Genomic DNA, 26,476 nt, shown 5'->3' with positions numbered 1-26,476 from the left:
AGACCAGGAGATTTTAAACGCCGCGCCGTATGGCTTTTTACCAGTTGTAACCGAGTGCGTGATTTTTCGTAAAATTGTATTTGGACAGACGAAGCTTATGTGATCGGGGACAGCATTTTCATAGAAAGAAGAATTTTTTGACAGGAAAAAAGTTACAGTAACTTTTCCAAAATGCACTTTTTGGAAAAACATGCTGTAACTCAGAAACCATGATAGTTATCGATATGAGGTTTTCACCATTGTGTTTGTAATAAAATTCGACCCCCAGACACATACATCACTTTTCATCCAACTAGTTTGAAAACAGGAGTTTCCCTTTGAAGGTGTCCAATTTGGCCCACTCTGTACAAAAAATAAATATTTCGAAATAAAATTTCGCAACATTTGTCTCCCAAATACCCAAATACCTACAGAGTAGCTTCTGGTGAATGCCTACCGGAAAACAACTACTTCACCGTCTTATACCACGCCGGATATTGAATTATATCCGACAGATACCTCACAGAGGTTAGTCTCACAGATGTTCCTCATTCATCCAGCAGCATACGCTACAAGCATTTGATATCAAGTAAACTTCCTCACATTGCACCACAACATCCGATTAGAACCAATGGAAGTCTTTTCTGAATACCAATTGATGAAGACTGATACAGTAACAAGTGACAAAAAGAAGTGAGAAAAAAAAATTGCAAATATAATTTCGAAAAAATCAAACCTTATTACACAACAAAAAAACAATGGATGGCGTTTTTTCATAAAATGTCCGTAACAGAAAAAATATATTGAAAACTTTAGTTTTCTCAAATGAATCCATATGAATACTTAGTGCCCCACCTCTAAATCAATTGGAAATTTTATCCTTATATATGTTTGCACAAATACATGAACCAATAAGGTAGAGTCTGCTGATCATTGTATTGTTTCTTGTACTGTAGGAAATGACTATTGCTCACTCGGTGACAAATAGTTCAAGTATAATGTCAAACGAATTGATTTTTTGGCACTCTTTCAGTCTACTGATGTAAATCATTATCTCCTTCATCTGATAGACGCCCCCAATAAACTATTTAACCATCATGCTCCAATATGTGTTATCTAGAAACAAACCTCCTGGGATACAACTACTATTCGGCAGAAATTATCAATACGAGATACATTCTTTGTAAATTTTTCGAAAAGTGAAGTCCTAGATAAGCTATAAAGAAACTCTGAAAGTCCCCGACTTGAATTTCCGGAATTTGACATTTGATAACGGTCATCTTTTCGAGGCTACATCTGTCAAATGTCTGTCATTTATTCAGTTTGTTTTGCCAGATAACCATGGCCGGATATAGCATTCAACAACACGTGTTGTTTTATCAAAACGCGTGTTCGTGCAACGTACAGCGCACTTCGACCATTTCACAGTCGCCATTATGGCGAATTTTGCGTCGTGACTTGGGCCTGACCCAGGAACTGAAAGTGAACGACCATAGACAACGACGTGTGTTCGCTGAATGAACTCTAAAGCAGTTGGCAACCGACCCTAATTTTCATCGAAAAATCATCTTCAGCGATGAAGGCTATTTCTGGCTGAATGGATACATGATCAAATGAACTTGTCGTTTCTGGAACGATACTAGCCGTATTTTCCTCGTTTTTTTTCATAATAAATTTTTCATCAAGTTTTAAAATGTTTTTTATCGACCTTTTTTTGGGTAATTGTTACCTTCCACAATCTGAAGAAATATAAAAATTATAATAGAGAACTTTATACAAGTGTAGAAGGGCAAACTTTTTAGTTTACCCCGATAAGTTACTGCGTAAAAATCAAAGTATTTTTCCCAAAGAAAAATCTTCTATTTATCAGTAACTTGTCGTATTTCACAATTTTGCCTATCAAAAAAATTATTAAGAAATTATACTTATCTTTTACGTTTCGGAGGCCAAAATCTGCCTCCGTCTTCAGAAATGGATAAAAATTTGAATATATACGCAGTTATTCCTTTTTTGAGAGCTTATTTCTTTACTTCTTCGACAGATGTCAAAGAAGTTTTGAAATATGAAATTATGTCAATATTGTTGATTGACAACTGAAATATTCGATGTAATACAAGGTACTCTCCGATATCAGTTTGTTGCCATTTCGCCACTATCCAAAGTTTTCTTCAAGATGGGTAGCCAAGTACGGTCTATTTCTAAGGAGCTATTCGAGATACAATTCTCTCCAGACATGAGAACATACGCTGATTCTTTTAGCTTACGTCTCTTAGAATGAGGATCATTGGTAATCTTTCTTGTCCTATTCTTGGCTACCCATCTTGAAGAAAACTTTGGATAGTGGCGAAATGGCAACAAACTGATATCGGAGAGTAACCTTGTATTACATCGAATATTTCAGTTGTTAATCAACAAAACTTCTTTGACATCTGTCGAAGAAGTAAAGAAATAAGCTCTCAAAAAAGGAATAACTGCGTATATATTCGAATTTTTATCCATTTCTGAAGACGGAGGCAGATTTTGGCCTCCGAAACGTAAAAGATAAGTATAATTTCTTAATAATTTTTTTTTGATAAGCAAAATTGTGAAATACGACAAGTTACTGATAAATAGAAGATTTTTCTTTGTGAAAAATACTTTGATTTTTACGCAGTAATTTATCGGGGTAAACTAAAAAGTTTGCCCTTTTACACTTGTATAAAGTTCTCCATTATAATTTTTATATTTTTTCAGATTGTGGAAAGTAACAATTACCCAAAAAAAGGTCGATAAAAAACTGATTTTTTTCTCCACAAAAAATGACTCTCGTTGAATATTTTTAAATGTGTTCTTTCATTATTTGGATGAATGAGGTTTGGGTGGAACAGCAAAAAATTCTCTCGTGATAAGCAAAGCGAGAAGTGAGTTGCGATAATAGCATCTTCAGACGTGTCTAAACTCTGGAGTTTACGTTACGAATGGAAAGAGAATTATGAATCGAAGTGAATAACAGGTAAACACTATAGATGGCGGTTTTGAAACACATCTCCAATAAGCTTGCTAAAATCTACTGAATGATTTATGAAGAAAGTGAAATATATTCCACTTCAGTAGATTTCCTAACCAACACCCAGAGAGTACTGACTGTTTCATAAGTCTCTGGGGGTTTTTTGAAGTTCTTTCGGAAACTGTACCATGGGCTCCGCCGAAGATATTTTTCAAAATAACTCATTTCATTGTTCAATAATGCTTACAGCGATTCCCTTAAGCATAACTAGAAATTTACAGTATGGGTAACGAGATCGATGAATCAATTTTTCTCTCTCCTAAGACCCTGGAATGAATTAATACTTCTATAACTCACCCAGTTTACTTTAAACCAATGCAACAGTACCTTTGATCACCTGGTACAACTTGATATTTGAAAAACTTGGTATAGCAGGAATGCTTTACTTTCACTCTAACTACGGACACAAATTTTATTCCTTCAATAACACAACATCCTTATCACTCTACAATTTTTGGCAAAAAACCTCAATAAAAGAAATTACAATTGACACCTCTCAGAAAAAGTTCATAATTTTATGTTCAATCCATTCCTGCGAGTTGATCAAATCGAGACGAGAAGTATATCACAGATATTCGGGGTACATGAAATTGTCCTAGATTGTCATTTTCTGAAACTGGACAATTTCCAGATCGTAACAAAGTTTAACCACCATACAACTAGATGAGACAGACGAGTGAGAAATTGAGGATTCTCATGGACTTTCTAGAGAAAAAGCAATTGCCCATTTCTATAATTTCAATATCGCAGGGGAGAGTTCGCATCTTTTAAAATTGTTTATTTTGTTCACGCCCATTTTCGAATCGATGTAAAAGTGTTATTGAGGTTATTAACCACCCTCCCCAACGCATCAAAACTACGCTTTTCAACCTGTATTCAATTGTTATGTCACTGTAATAGTGCGTTTTATGGTTGGAATAGTTGAACACCAGTAGAGTATTGTTTCAGGCACCTATTCATTATTTTAATATTTGTTTATATTTTGTTTACTGCTCAATTCAATTGCCTTCGCATTGAAGTAATTTTTATTTTTTTGTCTGTTTTTTATGTTTGTTACATTTTTTATTGTGATACCATGTTTTTATCTGAAATCTCGAATTTTCATTTTGCCTTGGACTAAAAAAAAAGACATCTGGACGACTGATTTTTCAAATATTACATAGTCAAATATTACCTTATCAACGGTGTGAGTATTGTTTAAAAAAATTTTTCCCTTTAACCAGCTGTCGCCCCTCTACGAATGACAACTCTCAAAAGTCGAAACTTGTGCGAACTAAGGACTACCGAGGTCTCACCTTGAAATGTGATTTCTAACACAGAGGACGATAGAAAGTGAAAATCGATCATCCGGCCTTGAGGCTCGAAACACCGGTTCACACAGCGGTCGATTGAGTGAGTGGAGCAAACCACCCAAGTCAACCCGAACGGCTACCGTCATATGTAACATGAGTGGTACATCAATATTTCAGTATTTGTTCAGTGAAGTCTACTTTTTCTCATTCCATTCTAAACGTTAGCAAAAAAGATAAATTGCAATATATATATATATATATATATATATATATATATATATATATATATATATATATATATATATATATATATACAGGGTCCTGCAACAGTGGCGCGGTGTTCCATATCTCTATATAGGAAGCAGATAGGAATCTAATTTTCTATAATATTACCTTATTGCTCGAGCTCGACAAAATAAAAATATTGGCGGTCACACAGGGTGTTCGATTTTTTCTGGGCGGATCCCAACTGTGTCTTTTTAAATGGCAACCTATATTTTTTATCGCTTTTTCGGTTTCTTCATAGAAAATAAAATAAACTTTATGTATATCTGCACTTCGAAAATATTGACGGTTTTCGAGATATCTAGCATGACAGGTTTTTTTTTTCCAATATTGTTTCGAATATTTGAAATTATAAAGTGGTGCCAAGTCCAGTTGAAATTTTTTTTTGGTTGAATATTCTACATTGGTAACTCTCTCAAACGATATATCTGAAATCGACCTGTGATATACAGGGTATGAAAAACCGCTTGCCAAATATTGTAAATGAAAATTTGCAAAATCTTCCTTAGATTAAATGGAACACCCTGTATATTATTGATCCATAAGAAGCGCCAACGAAACCTCTACAAATTTCATTAAGTATTCCCTATGGCTAAGTTCAATAGTTTTTCTTAAATGATCATTTCTTTCGAAAAATGGTCATTTTTTCAAAGCGAAATCCATTTGACGACTGATAAAAATATACGAAAGATATCTTGTTTCAATTTTGTACATTAGAAGGTGTCCAAACAAATATTTTTTAACGAAATAAATGTATGTACCTATCACTTTTTGCTAAATGGAAAATTATTTTTTCATTGGATGCAGAATTTCACTCATAAATCGTGCAATATCAAACCAAACAAATTAAAAGAAAGAAACATTATGAATAACTATTTTTTTCATGTTATTATATTCATTCAGAGCTTGAGTTCTAGATATTCAAATTTGTCAACTGGCAAATTACAAAACTACAAAAGGGAGAGTTTAATTAAGGTTGATAATGAAACTTTTATAAAATATGTTCAACATGTCTTCCATTTTCTTGAATGCAGAGCTGAAGTCTATGTTTGAAAGACTGTTCTACCCTGCGCAAGACAGCTGGTGTAATGCTGCGAAAAGCATTCGTTATTCTAAGTCGCATATTTTCGGGAGAAGTTGGTGGCTCAACGTAAAGCATATTTTTCATGTATCCCCATAAGAAAAAATCTAGTTTCGTCAAATCTGGTGATCTAGCGGGCCACCGTACAGGCCCATTCCGTCCTATCCATTTACATTCATATGTCCCTCAAAAAAGTATGGACCAATTACATATTCTCCAATGATGCCTCCCCAGACATTTATCGACCACCTATGTTGATAATCCACCTGTCTCAATAAGTGAGGATTTTCTGTCGCATAATAATGGTAATTATGTCGATTTACACATCCATTTTTATGGAATGTCGATTCATCCGACCATAAAATATTATTGAAAAAATATTCGTTTCGAAGAATTTTGTTCATGGCCCAATTGCAAAATCTCACTCTTTTCTCGAAATCAGCATACAGTAGTTCTTGATGTAACTGAACGTGGTATGGATGCAAGCGATGTTTCTTCAATACTCGTTGCACTGATCTCTTACTTATATCCACTATTTCCCCAATTTGTCGTTGACTCCTACTAGGATCTTCTTCAACAGCAAGAAGAACTTGCAATTCATTATCTTCATTAGTAGCTGGCTTGATGCGCTCATGTTTGGAATAATTAATAGATCCAGTTTCAACGAATCGTCCCAAGACCTTTCGGAAAGATCTTTCATCTGGATGCCTTCTATCTGGATACAGTTGAGAATAAATTCTACTTGCCAATAAACAATTCCTGTCTGATTCACCTAATATGAAAATCATATCAATCAAATCACTTTTTGATAACAACATTCTGATGAAATTATACCGACAGTTCAACTTCACGATTGACTAAAAATTTCAATATTCATTTGCAGCCAAATATTTTGTTCTGTCATTTGCCAGACTACTTGATTTGCAATAAATATTTCATTCGCTGAAAGGTTGTTTTAGACCGAAAGAATATGGCACAAATTCCGAGATTTTTGAAATTATTGTAACTATTCAAGAACGTCCATTTTGTGGTGTAATTCGCAACTTGTTTATCTAGCAACAGGTAATTTTAGGAATGGGCGATATTTTAAGGAAAGGGTATTTTTTGTATATTCTTATCAGTCGTCAAATGGATTTCGCTTTGAAAAAATGACCATTTTTCGAAAGAAATGCTCATTTAAAAAAACTATTGAACTTAGCCATAGGGAATACTTAATGAAATTTGTAGAGGTTTCGTTGGCGCTTCTAATGGATCAATAATATACAGGGTGTTCCATTTAATATAAGGAAGATTTTGCAAATTTTCATTTACAATATTTGGCAAGCGGTTTTTCATACCCTGTATATCACAGGTCGATTTCAGATATATCGTTTGAGAGAGTTACCAATGTAGAATATTCGACCAAAAAAAAATTTCAACTGGACTTGGCACCACTTTATAATTTCAAATATTCTGAGTGACGAATATTGAAAAAAAAACCTGTCATGCTAGATATCTCGAAAACCATCAATATTTTCGAAGTGCAGATATACATAAAGTTTATTTCATTTTCTATGAAGAAACCGAAAAAGCGATAAAAAATATAGGTTGCCATTTAAAAAGACACAGTTGGGATCCGCCCAGAAAAAATCGAACACCCTGTGTGACCGCCAATATTTTTATTTTGTCGAGCTCGAGCAATAAGGTAATATTATAGAAAATTAGATTCCTATCTGCTTCCTATATAGAGATATGGAACACCGCGCCACTGTTGCAGGACCCTGTATATTGTACCACTCATGTTACATATGACGGTAGCCGTTCGGGTTGACTTGGGTGGTTTGCTCCACTCACTCAATCGACCGCTGTGTGAACCGGTGTTTCGAGCCTCAAGGCCGGATGATCGATTTTCACTTTCTATCGTCCTCTGTGTTAGAAATCACATTTCAAGGTGAGACCTCGGTAGTCCTTAGTTCGCACAAGTTTCGACTTTTGAGAGTTGTCATTCGTAGAGGGGCGACAGCTGGTTAAAGGGAAAATTTTTTTTAAACAATACTCACACCGTTGATAAGGTAATATTTGACTATGTAATATTTGAAAAATCAGTCGTCCAGATGTCTTTTTTTTTAGTCCAAGGCAAAATGAAAATTCGAGATTTCAGATAAAAACATGGTATCACAATAAAAAATGTAACAAACATAAAAAACAGACAAAAAAATAAAAATTACTTCAATGCGAAGGCAATTGAATTGAGCAGTAAACAAAATATAAACAAATATTAAAATAATGAATAGGTGCCTGAAACAATACTCTACTGGTGTTCAACTATTCCAACCATAAAACGCACTATTACAGTGACATAACAATTGAATACAGGTTGAAAAGCGTAGTTTTGATGCGTTGGGGAGGGTGGTTAATAACCTCAATAACACTTTTACATCGATTCGAAAATGGGCGTGAACAAAATAAACAATTTTAAAAGATGCGAACTCTCCCCTGCGATATTGAAATTATAGAAATGGGCAATTGCTTTTTCTCTAGAAAGTCCATGAGAATCCTCAATTTCTCACTCGTCTGTCTCATCTAGTTGTATGGTGGTTAAACTTTGTTACGATCTGGAAATTGTCCAGTTTCAGAAAATGACAATCTAGGACAATTTCATGTACCCCGAATATCTGTGATATACTTCTCGTCTCGATTTGATCAACTCGCAGGAATGGATTGAACATAAAATTATGAACTTTTTCTGAGAGGTGTCAATTGTAATTTCTTTTATTGAGGTTTTTTGCCAAAAATTGTAGAGTGATAAGGATGTTGTGTTATTGAAGGAATAAAATTTGTGTCCGTAGTTAGAGTGAAAGTAAAGCATTCCTGCTATACCAAGTTTTTCAAATATCAAGTTGTACCAGGTGATCAAAGGTACTGTTGCATTGGTTTAAAGTAAACTGGGTGAGTTATAGAAGTATTAATTCATTCCAGGGTCTTAGGAGAGAGAAAAATTGATTCATCGATCTCGTTACCCATACTGTAAATTTCTAGTTATGCTTAAGGGAATCGCTGTAAGCATTATTGAACAATGAAATGAGTTATTTTGAAAAATATCTTCGGCGGAGCCCATGGTACAGTTTCCGAAAGAACTTCAAAAAACCCCCAGAGACTTATGAAACAGTCAGTACTCTCTGGGTATTGGTTAGGAAATCTACTGAAGTGGAATATATTTTACTTTCTTCATGAATCATTCAGTAGATTTTAGCAAGCTTATTGGAGATGTGTTTCAAAACCGCCATCTATAGTGTTTACCTGTTATTCACTTCGATTCATAATTCTCTTTCCATTCGTAACGTAAACTCCAGAGTTTAGACACGTCTGAAGATGCTATTATCGCAACTCACTTCTCGCTTTGCTTATCACGAGAGAATTTTTTGCTGTTCCACCCAAACCTCATTCATCCAAATAATGAAAGAACACATTTAAAAATATTCAACGAGAGTCATTTTTTGTGGAGAAAAAAATCAGTTTTTTATCGACCTTTTTTTGGGTAATTGTTACTTTCCACAATCTGAAAAAATATAAAAATTATAATGGAGAACTTCATACAAGTGTAAAAGGGCAAACTTTTTAGTTCACCCCGATAAGTTACTGCGAAAAAATCAAAGTATTTTTCACAAAGAAAAATCTTCTATTTATCAGTAACTTGTCGTATTTCACAATTTTGCCTATCAAAAAAAATTATTAAGAAATTATACTTATCTCCCACGTTTCGGAGGCCAAAATCTGCCTCCGTCTTCAGAAATGGATAAAAATTTGAATATATACGCAGTTATTCCTTTTTTGAGAGCTTATTTCTTTACTTCTTCGACAGATGTCAAAGAAGTTTTGTTGATTGACAACTGAAATATTCGATGTAATACAAGGTTACTCTCCGATATCATTTTGTTGCCATTTCGCCACTATCCAAAGTTTTCTTCAAGATGGGTAGCCAAGAATAGGACAAGAAAGATTACCAATGATTCTCATTCTAAGAGACGTAAGCTAAAAGAATCAGCGTATATTCTCATGTCTGGAGAGAATTGTATCTCGAATAGCTCCTTAGAAATAGACCATACTTGGCTACCCATCTTGAAGAAAACTTTGGATAGTGGCGAAATGGCAACAAACTGATATCGGAGAGTACCTTGTATTACATCGAATATTTCAGTTGTCAATCAACAATATTGACATAATTTCATATTTCAAAACTTCTTTGACATCTGTCGAAGAAGTAAAGAAATAAGCTCTCAAAAAAGGAATAACTGCGTATATATTCAAATTTTTATCCATTTCTGAAGACGGAGGCAGATTTTGGCCTCCGAAACGTAAAAGATAAGTATAATTTCTTAATAATTTTTTTTGACAGGCAAAATTGTGAAATACGACAAGTTACTGATAAATAGAAGATTTTTCTTTGGGAAAAATACTTTGATTTTTACGCAGTAACTTATCGGGGTAAACTAAAAAGTTTGCCCTTCTACACTTGTATAAAGTTCTCTATTATAATTTTTATATCTCTTCAGATTGTGGAAGGTAACAATTACCCAAAAAAAAGGTCGATAAGAAACATTTAAAAACTTGATGAAAAATTTATTATGAAAAAAAACGAGGAAAATACGGCTAGTATCGTCCCAAAAACGACAAGTTCATTTGATCATGTATCCATTCAACCAGAAATAGCCTTCATCGCTGAAGATGATTTTTCGATGAAAATTAGGGTCGGTTGCCAACTGCTTTAGAGTTCATTCAGCGAACACACGTCGTTGTCTATGGTCGTTCACTTTCAGTTCCTGGGTCAGGCCCAAGTCACGACGCAAAATTCGCCATAATGGCGACTGTGAAATGGTCGAAGTGCGCTGTACGTTGTACGAACAGGCGTTTTGATAAAACGATATATATATATATATATATATATATATATATATATATATATATATATATATATATATATATATATATATGGAATGGTTTGAAACTCTGGCCATTGAAGAAGCACACAAGAAGCCCCGAGTCTGGTTGAGATACGTGAACGACACCTTCATAATATGGAAGCATGGGAATGCAGAACTAAACACCTTCCTGAAGCACATCAACAACGTGAGTTCTTCCATCACTTCCACAATGAAGAAGGAAGTCCACAATGAATTGCCATTCTTAGACGTATTGGCGAAGAGGACCGACCCTACATGGGAAACATCTGTGAATCGAAAACCCACTCACACAGGACAGTATCTGAACCAGAAATCCATCCACCATCAATCGACTAAAACAGGAATCAACAAGGCTCTACTAGACCGTGCTTTCGGGCTCTGTAATACAAAGGAAGGTTTCGAAAAGAAACTATGGTTGTTGCTTGTATTTTATTTCATTGTAATTTCAGTTTTTTGGTTAATATAATTGTTATTTTCTTTCAGCTAATCTTTTTAATTTTTTACAGATTTTTTCAGGGATTTCAAATCAATTTATATAATATTAGACAATGGAAGTCCGAGCTAATGAAATGCACCACGAAACATCGTCAACCACCTTCATACAGACAGCACACTTGTCTCGTCATTCCATTTGGATTCCAGAACATCGGCTGCGGATGCACATCTTCATCGGTAGCAGGAGGTTGCATATCTAAAGATCTAGAACTGATTTCGAATTGAGGTGAAAGCAATCACGTTCAATTCAATACCACAAAAATGAACACCAATATGTCTTGGCACAATCATGTCGCTGGAATTGTAAAAACAGGTCCTCAAAAGCTTGGAACACTGTTGCAAACCAGAAAACTGTGTTCTCTAAGCATACCCTGAAGCTGCTGGATTTCATCCAGAAAAGAGCCATTCGCATAGTCGGAGACACGAATATCACTTGCAACCTTGATAATCTGGAACATCGAAAAAAGTTTAGAGATTTGTCTTTCTATTATAGATAGGAAAATGTTCAAGTGAATTAGCACATTTGATTACACCGAGAGCGGTACATATTAATTATGGACCGGACTATATCTGCTCATCGTTTTGAGGTTCAAATGAGTACATCCCGAACTTCACTATTTGAGAACTCTTTCATTTGGAGAACTGCGTTTATGTGGAATCAACTTGAGAACGTTTTTCTGAATAAATTCAACGAGAATCGCTGCGTTCGCACAAGCACCGCTCTTATAGCGCCTTAAGTATTTTCCTTCTCCTCAAAAAAATGTTTTTTCAGTACATTTCCTATTCCAATGAGTATTTTCTTAATTTTGTCATACACGTTGAAGTTATGAAGATAATTTCAATGGGTTTCTCCTTAAAGATATGGATATCTCATTAATTTCTCCAGAATCTCTATTTGTGAATGAAGAAGCGATATATAGAATCACGAAACAAATGCATCCGATATCTATCTATATCTAAAGGAAAATCCGAGGCGTAAATAAGTTCATCATGGTTCGTTATTATCCAGCAATCTTTCGAAAAGGTCTTTCCATGAATAGTGGTTGACTATATATTACTTATCGAATTTTTCTGTTTAGTTTAACACCGCGTATTACAGATGTGATCAATAGCCGAATGGATCATTTGAACTTCAGTTTTTGTCGAACACAGTAAATAAAAATCCATATTTTTTCCAGGTATTTTCCTTCAGTACCAACTTCTTCAACAAAAACGACATATAAAACTGCGAAAGATTGTTATTGCGCTCTCCTTATTTATATTTCATAGATTCATTATGTAGTCATTCAGCAGGTTTGCGGAACTTCTTGTTAAAAAATATTTTCACACATTAAACAACTTCCCAAATTTCAATGAGAACCTTTTGTTTCCCCTTCATTTAGCTCCCGCGGTGCCTAAAAACTTTTTAAGCGTGGAAGTGTAGAAGAGAAAATATGAAGAAACGTTTTTGTTATATTCAGGTAGTCCTTTCTTACTCAGATTTTTTACAGGTCACATCATACAACCCCAGATGTTCAGCAGAAACGCATACTTCTATTCACTATCTTTCACCATCGACTGTGAAGTTCATAGATGAGTATTGTGGTCTGTGCAGTTTCAGAGAAATTTGGTATTGAAAAATATTTTTTTTTAAATTTTTAAATGTATTTTTTTACCTAGTATATAAAGTTATCATATAGAATAGAAAGTTACTGTATTGCTTGTTTTGAAGATTTGAACCTTACATTATTATAATTATTCATTGTATTGTTTTGGGCAGAACATTTTTTCACCTAGTAAATAAAGGTTTATATAAAATAGAAAGGTATTGTATTGATTGATTTGAAGTTTTAAATCTATCATAATTATAATTGTTCATTGTATTGTTTTGGGCAAAACAAAATAATGGAGAAAAATACAAATTGGAGCTACATAAAATTTATTGATCATTTACTCGTATTGTGCAGACATTGAAATAAATCAACTTATATCCATCATTCGTTCTGTATCATTTCAAAACACTGTCAATGGAGGTTGCATATACTCTGTGAGAACCTCTTTTACCTCTTTGTAAGACTTGGGATTGTACCGTACTTCCAGAGTATTGTTGATATTCAAATATTGCATATCACGTGCTCTCAGACGTGGCCATATAATATTATTTAGAAGTTGGTTGGAATTTGGAGTGGGGTTCCTGAAATGAAGAAAGCAAAATGTCATTAAAGGAAAGAAGGAACGAAAGTACTGATATAAAGATTTTGATTTTTCATGATTATTTTGAATAAAACAATATGGAACCAACATTCTTCACGTTCAGTTAGAAACTTTATTTTGGAGACGACAGGAGACGAATCTGACCCTATCAAAATGCAAGCTTTTTAACCGAAAATTGAACGGTTAAGAGTTCTTCGATCCATCAAGGAATACTTTCCCAGATGTCCCCACTACTCAATCATATAAACAATTGATGAAATCAGATTTGGTCAAGATTGAAATTAACTGCAACAAATTTGATAATAATCATAAATATTTTTGTCGAGGTAGATTTTTACATGTGGTTTGTTATATTTTTCCATCACAATTTTTGTTTGTATTCCAATAAATAAAACCTTAACTGATATTACTAACTGATATTTGATGAAGTTTGTCCATAATGCCAGCAATCTTTTCATCGTCAGCTGATCAGATTGAGAGTAATCTTCAGGTTCTCCTGCAAATCCCTCTACTCCTCCAAAAAGATATTTCAATTCAGCGGTATGTGCAACTGGATCTGAACCTGAGGAAAATATGAAAAATTATCGACATTTTGTCTTTGGATAGTACGGAAAGAAGATGTTATGAACAGCGAAAATAATGATTTAGGTGGTGAGCGGTAAAAAATTATGTTCAGCTAAATAGTTTCTCAGCAATATTCTATGATTGAAGGAGGAAACTTTTGGGTTCATTTTGACAGAAAACAAAATTCTCATAAACACATGTCTTGGAGGTTTTGACTTTTGAACAATGGGGTGCTGAAGTTTTGTGAAAAAGTTCCTTTTCTATGGTTAATTTTGTATGATCCCACACCAAATTAATAAACATGATATAAAATTTCAGAGTGTCAAGTGATGTGTCAAACCATCAATCACTTTTACATATTCCGTTGTCAAAAAATACAACTGATGATGATGAAAACTTAGACGAATTCCATGACAGCCACGACGTATGGGCAACTAGTGGACAATGTAAAGTGTATGTGAAAGAATAAGACCAAAATTCAGTCTGTGAAGAACAAATATTTAGAGGTTACAGAAAGATTTCAATTAACTGTCAAAGCTCTTCATTGTTCATTCATAATTACATAGTACATGAAATCAAAACTTACAGCTCTTAACATATTCATGTATAACTTTATTGTGATATTTTCACGAGACTATAAACTGCCCTTGAAAAAATGTGAAAACAAACACTTCTCAATAACTCTTGGAATTGAATGCATTCCCTTTATTGAAATATCAATATTTTCAAAACATTCGTGTGGTTTTCACTCAGTATTGATTCCGTACGAATGTTGTAACAATGTCTCAGAGATATGTAGCCTTTTTTAATTGAAACCGCTGAAAGTAAGCGACCTGAACGTCGATGATTCATTTATTACAAAATACTGGACGATCTGATTAACCATCTATAGATACAGGCCGTTCCTTTTATCATGTGGTAACATTGCTATATTATAAACCGTAACAGATACGAAGACGATTAAAAGGGAAAATAGGTAAGTGTCATCGGGAACAATACAATGACCGAAGAAAATTTACGGGGTCTCCCGCCCTTCTAGAGTTATAGGGGGAAAACCGAAAATGCTGTTTTTGTTTTTTTTTTCCGAATAGAATTGTTATTTCGGAGATTATAAAAAAATTGAAATATTTGATATAACGTTTCGTGTCAACATGGTTATCAACAACTTTTTTTTTAAATACGGACCTGTCTTTTTCATTACAGATATTGATAAAGCAAAAAATTCACAATCTAAGGGTATATCTCATTTGATATTTTTCAGCTTTTCATTTGAAATGAATATCCTTCATCAGTGACAACAATTTTAAATTACGGTCCTGTCGTTACTTCTTTTGTAAATTGTTTTGATTTCAAGTACGAATTGCGAAGTGGTTAAGAGGTAGAAATAGGGAAGATGAATATATTTGTAAAAAAAGAATATGGATAAACGAATCAAAATTCACCAAAAATAATGGTTGGTTTAATAGAAATATCCATTATAGGTGGAATAATACAAATGAACATTCACATAGAGAAACCAATTTCCAAGAAAGGTTTGGAATAAACGTTTGGTTGGTAATTGTGGTAACAAACACCCTTAGCCCTTTCTTTTACGATGATCATTTGAATAGTGAAATGTATCTTCATTTTCTATTCAATGATTTCGATGGCTACTTAGATGAATTGCCACTTAAAATCCGCCAAGAAATACAATATTTTCAACAGGATGGCGCTCCTCCCATAATGCAGCAATAACAAGGGAACATTTAGATACAATATTCCCAAGAAAATGGATCGAACACAATGGACCAATTAACTGGCCAGCTCGATCCCCAGATCATACTCCTTTAGATTTTTTTGTCTGGGGATACATAAAGGATACAGTTTTTTCAACACCAAGTACAGATATCGTCCATCTCAAACAAAAAATAAAAGATGCATGTATTGGTATCACGCCAATTATGATAGAAAATTGCCACAGAAATTGTCTGGGCCGACAACTTATGTGCATTCAACAAAGAGGTCGTCAATTCGAGCTTTTAATGTAGATTGCCTTGTAGTTTCGATTTTCCGTATTGGTTTCCTTTTTCCCAGAAGTTCATGATAAAACAAATTTTCTGTTTGATTGTTGTCACTGATGATGGTGGTTATTTGCAATAAATGCAATGCTATAAAAATATCCAATGTGATATACCCTTGAATTGTGAATTTATTGCTTCAACAATATCTGTAATGAAAAAGACAGGTCCGTATTGAAAAAAAAGTAGGTGGTGGCCATGTTGACACGAAACGTTTCATCGAATATTTATCATCGTCAGAGTACACTTCGAATACAATAACATTTTTCGATTCCATTTTTTGATATTTTCCGAAATAACAATTCCATTCAAAAAAACGAAAAACAGCATTTTTGGTTTTTCCCGTATTACTCTAGAAGGGCGGAAGTCCCCGTAAATTTTCTTCGACCATTGTATTGTTCCCGATGACAGTTACCTTTTTTCCCATTCAATCGTCTTCGTATCTCTTACGGTTTAGAATATTGTATTTGTATTGTTGTATTGTACTTTATTGGTCAGTAATACACGACATAGTGTTTTGACAAGTCATTGACTATAGCTAATCCTAAATGTAAATACATTTTTTTATGATTAAAATATACATATTGGATTTCACAATATTTATTATACATTTTCACGACACTGTTTTTTCGATTCCAAATTTAAAAATTTATAAAATGTATTTACATGTTTGTCAAAATGGGTTCAATAATGTTACACACAGTTTATCGACTAACATTGAGGAAATCTAAATTCAGAGATGTCTTATTAGGCGGAGCATTGTAAGTGATTTTTCAGTTTTGCTTTAAAATGGCTATTCGAGCTTCTTTGATAAAGTCTGGTAGAGAGTTGAATAATCTGATACCAATACATTTTTTATTCGTAGAGGTTAATCTGTTATTTGGAATAGCGATATGGGATCTCATTCTGGTCAAATAATTGTGTGTATCTCCATGTAGTATGTACAAATGCAAGTGCGTTTTTATGTAGATTAGTTTGTTGTGAATAATTGCTGAAGGAAGTATCAGTATTTCAAACTTAATGAACCATGGTTTACAGCTTTCAGTCTGAGTTATACCGGCCAGACCTCTAATGGCTCTTTTCTGGATAATAAGTATCGACTGAGTGTAGCAATGTTACCACATGATAAAAGAAACGGCCTGTATATATGAATATAACTGGAGTTTTTTCCCAACACCAAACCGTTATTTCAACACCTCGATACGTGTTTCGATCACTAAGTGAGCATCTTCAAGTGGAAGATCAAACATCGAGGTGTTAAAATAACGGATTGGTGTTGGGAAAAAACTCCAGTAATATGTATTACTATACCAAAGGTTCCAAACAGTGCATCACAAGAACTATATATTAATTAAAATACAAGTACTGTTCCCAAACACTAGAATTGCAACACTCTTCTCGACGCCGTTTCATCAAAATAGGTGGCGTCACCAGGACTAATGTACTGCGGTGTACTTCATGTTTTGCTGTAAACAGTAGGATCGAAAAAGCGAATATAAAATGGGAGGTAGAGGATACTGTGTAGGCAGGCGAAAGAGTATGAAATTTCGCAAAGCATGAAAACTATTGATTTGTGGCCTCAACAAAATGAGTGTCTTAATAATCTACTGACAGACAAGTTACATTCCAGGCATTGTTGAACTCAAAAGTGATAGAGTGGTCAAGAAATGCCATGATGAAATGATAAAACTAGCGAATCAACTGAAAGTTCATACATGAGGGAGTGAGTGAGTAGGCCCAAAATTCAAATGTTTTCATTTTTCTCACCTGTCACGTTGGGTAAAAATGATAATCCATCCATTTCGCCTAGGTATGAAAACTGGTATAGAAAAACTGGGGAAAACTTTGAAGCCAGTTCAGCATGACGAATTCCCGAGATGATAAATATATCACCACTCAAATACTAGAATGAAAGGAGAAACATTATTCTTAATTTTTTGCATTCAGAAATTTTTCATGAAAAAATTAAATTCTTGTAACGTTCAAACAGTTTCATTCATAAGTTTACATGAGCACACATATAAACCATATATTTCACCACTGTTTTGGAATTCAGATGAAATTCTAATTGCCTTGAAGAAGGATAGGAGATATTCTACAGAGCTACCCTACGAACAAAGTGGTTTGTTCAAAGTCAAAAAATTATACACTTATCAATTTTATTATGGATTTGTTGTAACCCCACTAACATCATTACACATAAATATAATACGCGAATGGCCTCCAACCAAGCAATTACAATACCACGCTGTAGATTGAGTCATAACCAGAAATTTGTATCTCATTTTGGGCCGAAATTATACAATAAGCTGCCACTCCATATGAAGAATTTGATAACTACTGTAAAATAAGGAAGGAACTGAAAGTTTTCATCAGAAATCATTATGATCAATTGCAGGATATCTTTGAAAATGTTCCTGCTCTCCCTCTTTCCATCATTCTTCAATTGCGGTTTTAAACCTAGTAAGGTAGACAGTAATATATAGCCAAACGACCTATTTTAGCTTTTATGTATTCATTTTATTATATATTATATATAACACAACCAATATTTCACTAAGAGGCCATTGAATGTTCGCATTGCCGAGCACAAAAAGCACACACAGCGAGGAGAAACCAGCAAATCAGGAATAGCAGACCATGTTTGGACCCATCAACACAACATCGAGTGGTCCCAAGCTGAGATCTTGCACAGAGAGGAACATTGGTTCAGGAGAAAATTTAAGGAAGCCGCATACATGTTGTCCAACAACGTATTCAGCCAGGCCAGCGTAGATATACGAAACATATGGAAACCCATCATCAAACGAAAAATGACCAACTCCCCCCAAAACGGTCATCTCTCACGGAATCAGTGAAGCGGAAAATGGAAAGTAGAGAAAGTGAAAGTATTTCAACGACCTATAAAATAGTCATCTCTCGGAGGAATCAGTCCAGTCATCACCCGAATACGATTGTAGATACCAACAATCGAAACGTCGTGAACTAACGTGACTTGAAATCTCTACACTTTTTTATTTTTTTATTACTTTCTTTTTTCATTCCTTTAATTTTTATTTATTCAATTATTATATTTTTACTTGTAGGTTATTTCACTATCATTTCATTTCAGGTTTATTGTTGCTTAATATAATTGTTATTTTCAACTATTCTTTTTTAATTATTCTTTTTTACTTGTTTCAAGGATTTCAAATCATTTTATATAGTAGACAATGGAAGTCCGAACTAGTGAAATTCATCACGAAACATTGTCAATCACCTTCAAACAACCAATATTAGTCTGTAACAGCCACGACACAAGCCTAGCTTAGGTGGCTACAGATTGTCTAATACATGATTCTATGATAGGATTATTAATGACAATTTGAATTGTAAATCGCAGGGAAATCAAATCATGTAACTGAATGATTGAATGACATGAAATAAATAAAATTACTTAATTACTATTAATAATCAAGATGTTATACTTAATATTGCTGAAGAAATATCTTCTGAAAGTTTGAATGATTTCAATGGTAGGCAATGAATTGCTTCGAAATAAGGTTACTACAGTCAAAGGTATTCGTTAATGTTCGAAGGTTATTTGGACAGAATATGTTTTGCATTTTGTATTCACACTAAAACATTCTTATATTCACATAAATTCTCCGAAAGAGGTTAAAGTCTCTACTCTCTTCATCAAATGAAACATGAAGACATTTTTCTAATGAATGAATAATGAAAGAAGTCATATGTAGCTACTATATGTAAAAAACACTACCAAAGAATGTGATACTTTTGGCAGTGAAAAAGGTGATAATTCCACGAATATTAAGAATAAACTAGGATATCACAGATGGTCTATTGCAAAGGCAAACTCCGATCTCGATCTCCGAAAGAGATTAACTGTCTATCCTTCTCTACAGCTAAATGTTATGATTCAAGGTTTGTTCTGGTTCTCAATTAGTACTGTTTCGAATCGTCCAAAATCAGTGAGTCAGTTGTGGACTGAAAAAGTTTACGCGACAAAATGTTCCGTTTTCAGTTGGGTAACTGTTTTCTGACTGTTGGGAACAGTCCGGGCGGAGAACAGAACAAGCCTTCAATCTTGTCTAACATAAACAAGAGAAACCTTCAGTTGAGTCACCATCATTCTCTCACTAACTTTTAAGGGAAGATGTCATCGCATTTTGAATGATATCCAATTTTTTGGGTTCTGGTATCATCTGAATGATGTTTTTATTGAAAAATATTGATTTTTATTTATCTCAGGTGAGTTCATTTGAAACTTCTACAAATCGCAAAAAACCTACACTGAGATGATGACAGTGTTATCTCTTCCTATACTTTATAACATATAATCATCTACATCTGTTGATTTTATGAAGGTTTGAGTGGCAGCTAAGGCAGTTGAGGTTTCATAGGCATTTTCCTTCATGAATAAAAAGAACCAATATGAATTTCTTCCTTATTTAGCCTAAGACAAAACAATTATAATATTTTTGGGTCAAATAAAGTGATAACTTACAAAACGCTTTCGAAAAGTTGGTCAATGAAGTAGAGTTAGGTCTATATTTGTACTGATTTCACGAATTTGCACAAATCTTTTCGATAATTCGTTAGAAAGTTATGACTTTTATTGAATAAACAAGACGCAGCTATTCGACATCAACACGCTTCACTGTGAAAATGAAAATTGTTAAAATGACCACTGTGAATGACCAGAAATTCTTCCATTATTTATGAATCCACAACTTGTAATTTCAAAGTATTCATCACCTTCACGAAAGCACCAGGATTACTCTCAAATGTTCCATTCGTATAAATAGATCTATATTTCGAGGCAGCTGTCTTCAAATCACTTTTAGACACATGTAGATTTGGATGCATAATATAGCTTGCATTTCTATCAAAGCTCTCTCCTTTAGTTTGGATTTGTTCGATGTTAACTGAAAATAAATATCTTGTTAGCTCACCAATAGGGCTCTTCCAAATATTCAAAAAAAGTATTGATAACATAACATATTAAAATCGATCGATCTCTAGGTTTTTGATCTTGGTGCTTTTTTTCCACAATCAGTACTTCTTTTTTTTGCTGAGGAAAACGGACTTGCACAATGTTACTTTATATATATGCTAATTGAATGTATTCAACTGCAGAGATATTTGTGAAACGGAACGGCAGATTGAATGTGCCGTCAGCTAAGCGCGGTTAGGTTAACATTCATGAGCGTAGCATTCGTTGAGTATTTTTTCTTTCTCAGGATGTATGAACCTCTGGTGAAGCTAGCCACTCGCGCCATCGAAACGTCAGGAAGAAATTCCAAAAAATCAACTGCCTTCAAACCCAAAAAAAGGGACACTGAAATTCAATATTGTGATAATCTGTAATTATCATCATGAAACTTGTTATCAGAACAACATAAAGTATCAAGAGTTGATAATATTATCTAATGTAAGTTCGAAAGACGTCATAAAAAAGTGATTTCCGTTGAGAATATATTATAAATATATTGGCTGAAATTGGATCAAACAGTGAGAAAATAGATGTCAAATTTTGCAGTTATACGGTAATTGGCTTCAAAGTCACCTCATTTTTAGTGCAATAATTTGATATGTGCTTCAGGTTTAGCACACCCATGGTGGTTCAGCAAACCACATTATTATCTATGCCAATCATATTCAAAATAGTGAAAGCAAGGAGATGACATGAAATTATTTTTGCCAACAACACACCCGATATATTAATTTGAAAATACAAATTAGATGAATAATGATAGAATAAAATATTTTTGGGGTCATTTCGAAGATTAATTAGTAATTTTGATCGAGAGTGAAAATTATCCCCTTTATATGATCTATTTGGTTTGATATAGTGGCCATTTTCAAACCCCTTTCGGAGAGTTGTTACCATCAGTGTAGGACAGATCGACTAACTGTAGTAGTGTCATCCAATACTCGTGATCAATTTTCCTAATTTCATACTGCTTTAAGCAAGCTAAAACTGGGACCGATCAATTACAATGAAGTAGGATCACCTCCAATTTTTTTCAGTAATTCATCATAAAGTTTTTACTATTAATCGTTAATTGTTTATATATGATTATCACATACTTGATATATTATTTTGAAAATCCAGAATGGATGAATAATTAAGGGTTAAAGTTGTCCCATTTTAAGATATATTGTCATTAATTACCATCTATTACCTTCAAGTAGGTTCATATGACATCACAATCGAATACTTACGATTTCTAATGAAAAATCTGTATTCTTCGGTACAAAAACCAGTCAACAATGGTGCCTGGGTGAAGTCTCCGCTCATTAGTGCTTCGTGCATGGGTGATGTTACAACAGCATTGGGGTTATCTGCATTTTCAATTGCGGGTACCCAAATGATATTTCTAGCATCTAAATCCATAGGATATCTCTCATTTCGAACCTATTCAAAAAACCACATTATTTCAAACGAAATCATTCGTGAAGTCAATTACTATCCAATCAGAAAACGAATGAACATGTCAATACTTTCATAAATGGCATGAAACTTGCTAGAATTTTCCGGAGTATAACTTCTTGGAGGAAACGTGAACGGTTTGTTAGCGTGAATGCGTTCTTCTCATTCAATCCTATAAGAACCGATGGTTCGAGTCCGATGGACTGACGATTGATTTTCAGTGCGGATCGTCCAACCCGTGCTAAAAATCGCATGTTGAAAAGTGATACTTTGTTAATCTCCAGTTCGCACAAGGGCTCCTTCTGAGGGTTGTCGTTCGTAAGAGAACGATAGTTGCTTAATCAAAAAAACAGATAATGAACAGTAAATTTTTTTCACAGCGCCGAATATCCAGTTCAAACTGGTATAAAAATAATAAAAATAATACCAACAATAATCACTTACCCCATGATGTGGGGAGTGGTCGTTGGTTGATAATGCAAGCGGACCCTCCCGAATTTATTGGGGGTTTGAAGGATATGGTCTGACCAGCGCAACCTTCGAATAAAAAAATAATCAAAATAATACCGCCTTTTACCCGCGCGAAGAGCGTGGTACGTGGCGAGATTGCATGATCTGTGGTGCGAAACATATCCGGAACATGCTGCCTCCACCGTCCAAAACCTTAGGAATTACGTATATAATCTTCGGCGGCAAGGCTATATAGCTCCTTTCCAGCCTGATGACGAAGTGGTTCAAATGACAGTCTCCAGCCTGTTGTCACGGCTGGAGAAGAGATTCGCATCATGCCGCCAATGGAGATTATCAGAATACGCAGAATTACGCCCCTGAAGCCACAAGAACTGGCTTCTTTGGATGCAGTAATTCATAGTGTTCTAACAGAAGAGGCTGACATTTGGCAAATCAACACTGCCGTGTACAGCATCGCCCACTCGCTTTCCGAATCTCGGCATTGTGGTTCAGAAGATTGAACGGTGGGTACTCAAGATGAAGGCTAAGACCACATTTGCGAGACGGCTCGCGTCTTGTATCTAATGTGTGCTGAATTACAGGACGGTCTACAGGCTTTTCAAACCCGCAGTGCGGCGAATAGCTGGTAAATTATGAAGTATCCAACACATTTTGAGTCAGGGCATGCTGCTGACCATCAAACAGTACTGCTTTGGTAGAATACGAATGCTAGTGGCTGCTGAGGAATCACCAGTGGGACGAGTAACAATTATCGCGAAAAACCTCAGGTTCTGCAAGAAACCTCCTCGCTTATTTCAAGAGCATTGACATGTTGTGGTTCCACCTGATAAGCCGACCACTGATCAGGAAGAATCCTTCTGGAAGGACATCTATGAACATCCGCCGCCACTCAACTTAAAGACTCCAGCCCTAGTGCAATTCGAAGCTTTAAGAACCCCAGATGACGTTCGAAAAGCCCTTGTATGTACCAAGAACTGTACTACTCCTGGCCAAGATGGGCTGAACGCTTATTGGTGGAAAGAACTAACAAGCACCCACCGTCATCTGGCCAGAGTTTTCTGCTTATAGCTGGACGGAGAGCTGCCGATTCCGGATTTGTTTGTCGAGGGAAAGATCGTTTCTATCCCCAAAAGCGGTGATTTGTCGATTGCTAAGAATTACAAACCGATAACATATCTAAGTTCGTTCTATAGGTTGTTTACGAGCATCTTCTCATATACTCACCACAGTTGACCGAGTGTTCGTACGGATATATGAGCAGAGAAAGTCGAAGAGGGGAGTCGCTGAATGTGAAGAGAACCTGCCCATCTCGATATACGTAAAATAGGACCTGATACAGTATAAGCGTAACCTCTCTATGGCCTGGATAGATTACTGCAAAGTATTTGATACAATATCGCATGAGCTCATCCTGCATTTGTTCAGATGCCTTGCGGTACCCGACAAAATAGCCTTGAACGATTGATACTACCCTAACGGAGTCGCTTCACGATAACATCCTGTCAGGCTAGAGTCCAAACAGGGTGGGTCACTTTTAGAAGCCCCCTTCTCTTCTGCATCCTACTATGGTCATTATTCGTTTCGCTGTGGCACTTGCGGTAACTGGAGGCACACGGTCACCCATTGGTTTTATATGGATGATTCACAAATGTATGTATAAAATTCGGGATAGACAAATGTGTAACGGTCCTTCCCGTAAGAGGACGGTGCGAAAACTACGGAGAGGATTTCAGCTCGTGAATGAGAGCATCCTGCACAATCGGGATGCCGGAGAGACGTATACTTACTTCGGAGTAAAATAACGCCACTCACAGGCGGTAACAGTAGTGAAAAATTCTCTTCTTGGTAAGTATCAGCAAAAACTTCGAGAGATCTAGTCATCAAAACTGTCGGGAAGTTGTTGCAACGAATATGCTTGATTACAATCTTACTCTACTCGTTTGGAGTAGTGAAGTGGACTCGGGGAGAGCTGTATCAATTCGACGTGAAGACCCAAAAAATTATTCACTTCCATAGGAGTTTGCATCCCCAATCTTTCGTTTCACAGTTGTACTTCCCCAATAACATGAAGGCCGTGAACTTTTGAGTTTGGAGTATATACATGACAGGATGGTATTGAATAGAACCTGTAAAGTCGTCAGGACCTTTATCTACCGCAGTCGCGAGATGGGTAAAGAGGTTCCTGACACAAGGTGCAGGGCCTGCCACGAGGTGTCTGGCATCCTAATGTACTTGCTATTAGCACTATCACTCACCCCACAATGTGGGGTAAGTGACTACTTTTAGCTCTTTGACATTTTGTGATGTTCTTTGGACGAACAGCGAAGTGGAAAACCACATTCATTATTGAGGTTTGAAGTTTATAATTGTATTATTTATTATATAAAAATCCTAGTATACGAGAACAAGCCCACCTTAGTACATTTAGAAATTATTCATACTCGCACCTGGTAAGTGTCTAAGTGGATGCCAACAAACTTCAGATGAATGTTCATTTCTCCTGAAACGAATCGCCTTGAAACATTTATAGATCTATAAATATATTTAGAGTTCGCAATGAAACAAGAAAGGTTATTTCATGACCTTAATTTAGATAGGCTCATCCTCTGAACTCAAGAAGACTGGTTCCACCTATACGTGCCACCTTTTGAAGAACGATCACGATTTCAACACCATGTGCGATATACTCCATGTAGAAGCTAAGGGACAGAAGTTGAACCTGCTGAAAGATCTGGAAATGAATAAGCGGAAACATTCAGGTTCCCTGCTGAACGACCAACAGAAGGTCGACCACTCACAATTTTAACAATTTTTTTATACTCCCAACGGTTTTGTAAATGGGAAATATTTTTTCGAAGCATTGAACAATTGATCCATATCAATATTGGTTAATTAACAAACTGCATGCAGATTTCAGTCTTTTTAAGATAATTGTATAATGAAAGATCTCTGTTGACATTGTGATCAGTAAATCATAATCGTTAAAATATTGGTGTTTCAAGTAACTTTGCCTTCTGGTTATGATGAAGAGGACCACGGAATAATACATTTTAGAGAAACACTTAGACCACTGGATGATCAAAGTAATCTTTATTGAATATATTTGACTAAAAATCCATCATGCTGATAAATTAGACAGAGACCAAGTCCAGTTTTTATCATGAATAACTTTTGAATGAGTAGTGGACTTCTCAAATTCTCAATTACCAGGTAATCATTGTTAAAGTTAAATTAATAGGGTCGTATCGACTCTAATAATACAAAAAACTGGGATACACACTAGAATGACTCTAGAACAAAATATAATTGCAGACTACAATTGGTTTTCATGAAGTTCAACTTGTTATTATGTTATGAGATTATTTCTTTATAATATACTGTTTGCATTTTTTCAATTGCAGTTATGTATTTTTCTGGCATTCGCAATTGTACTCACATTAGCCATCAAAATATCTAAGGCGGAAGCTTGCTGTAGTACATTCAGCAAATCTTTTGAATTAGTCGAGTTGAAAGTTGGATCCAGAGCCTTTCCCATTAAGAAAGCAAGATATCTTGGGTCTTCTTGTATAGCTACCGGCGACAAAGGCGAACCGCTCTCCATAATGAATGCACTTGCTTTCCCTGCAATTTGAGAAAT

The 26,476-nt window shown here is 35.0% G+C and overlaps 1 protein-coding gene and 1 long non-coding RNA gene across 2 annotated transcripts in view; one reads left to right on the top strand and one right to left on the bottom strand.

The window, feature by feature from the left end:
* The window catches only part of LOC141482297 (uncharacterized), a 99,223-nt gene extending 86,336 nt beyond the window's left edge, over positions 1-12,887 (top strand). Inside the window, exon 3 of the long non-coding RNA XR_012465445.1 lies at positions 12,609-12,887. This is a non-coding gene — a long non-coding RNA (uncharacterized lncRNA). The remainder of the gene's footprint in view (positions 1-12,608) is intronic.
* Positions 12,888-13,019: 132 nt separating this feature from the next.
* The window catches only part of LOC111508437 (juvenile hormone esterase), a 102,358-nt gene continuing 88,901 nt past the window's right edge, over positions 13,020-26,476 (bottom strand). Inside the window, exons 7-12 of the mRNA XM_074175326.1 lie at positions 26,276-26,460; positions 22,161-22,353; positions 20,691-20,860; positions 17,700-17,835; positions 13,726-13,873; positions 13,020-13,291 (exon numbers count right to left, since the gene is read on the bottom strand). Coding sequence (XP_074031427.1) covers positions 13,111-13,291; positions 13,726-13,873; positions 17,700-17,835; positions 20,691-20,860; positions 22,161-22,353; positions 26,276-26,460 — 1,013 coding nt within the window. The 3' untranslated portion in view covers positions 13,020-13,110. The remainder of the gene's footprint in view (positions 13,292-13,725; positions 13,874-17,699; positions 17,836-20,690; positions 20,861-22,160; positions 22,354-26,275; positions 26,461-26,476) is intronic.

Source organism: Leptinotarsa decemlineata, unplaced genomic scaffold, assembly GCF_025532065.1.
Source record: "Leptinotarsa decemlineata unplaced genomic scaffold, Ldec_3_MD MMD2_tig00001019_RagTag_RagTag, whole genome shotgun sequence".
Lineage (NCBI taxonomy): Eukaryota > Metazoa > Arthropoda > Insecta > Coleoptera > Chrysomelidae > Leptinotarsa > Leptinotarsa decemlineata.
The sequence above is the reverse complement of the archived record's forward strand: the minus strand, read 5'-3'. Positions and strand labels throughout refer to the sequence as shown.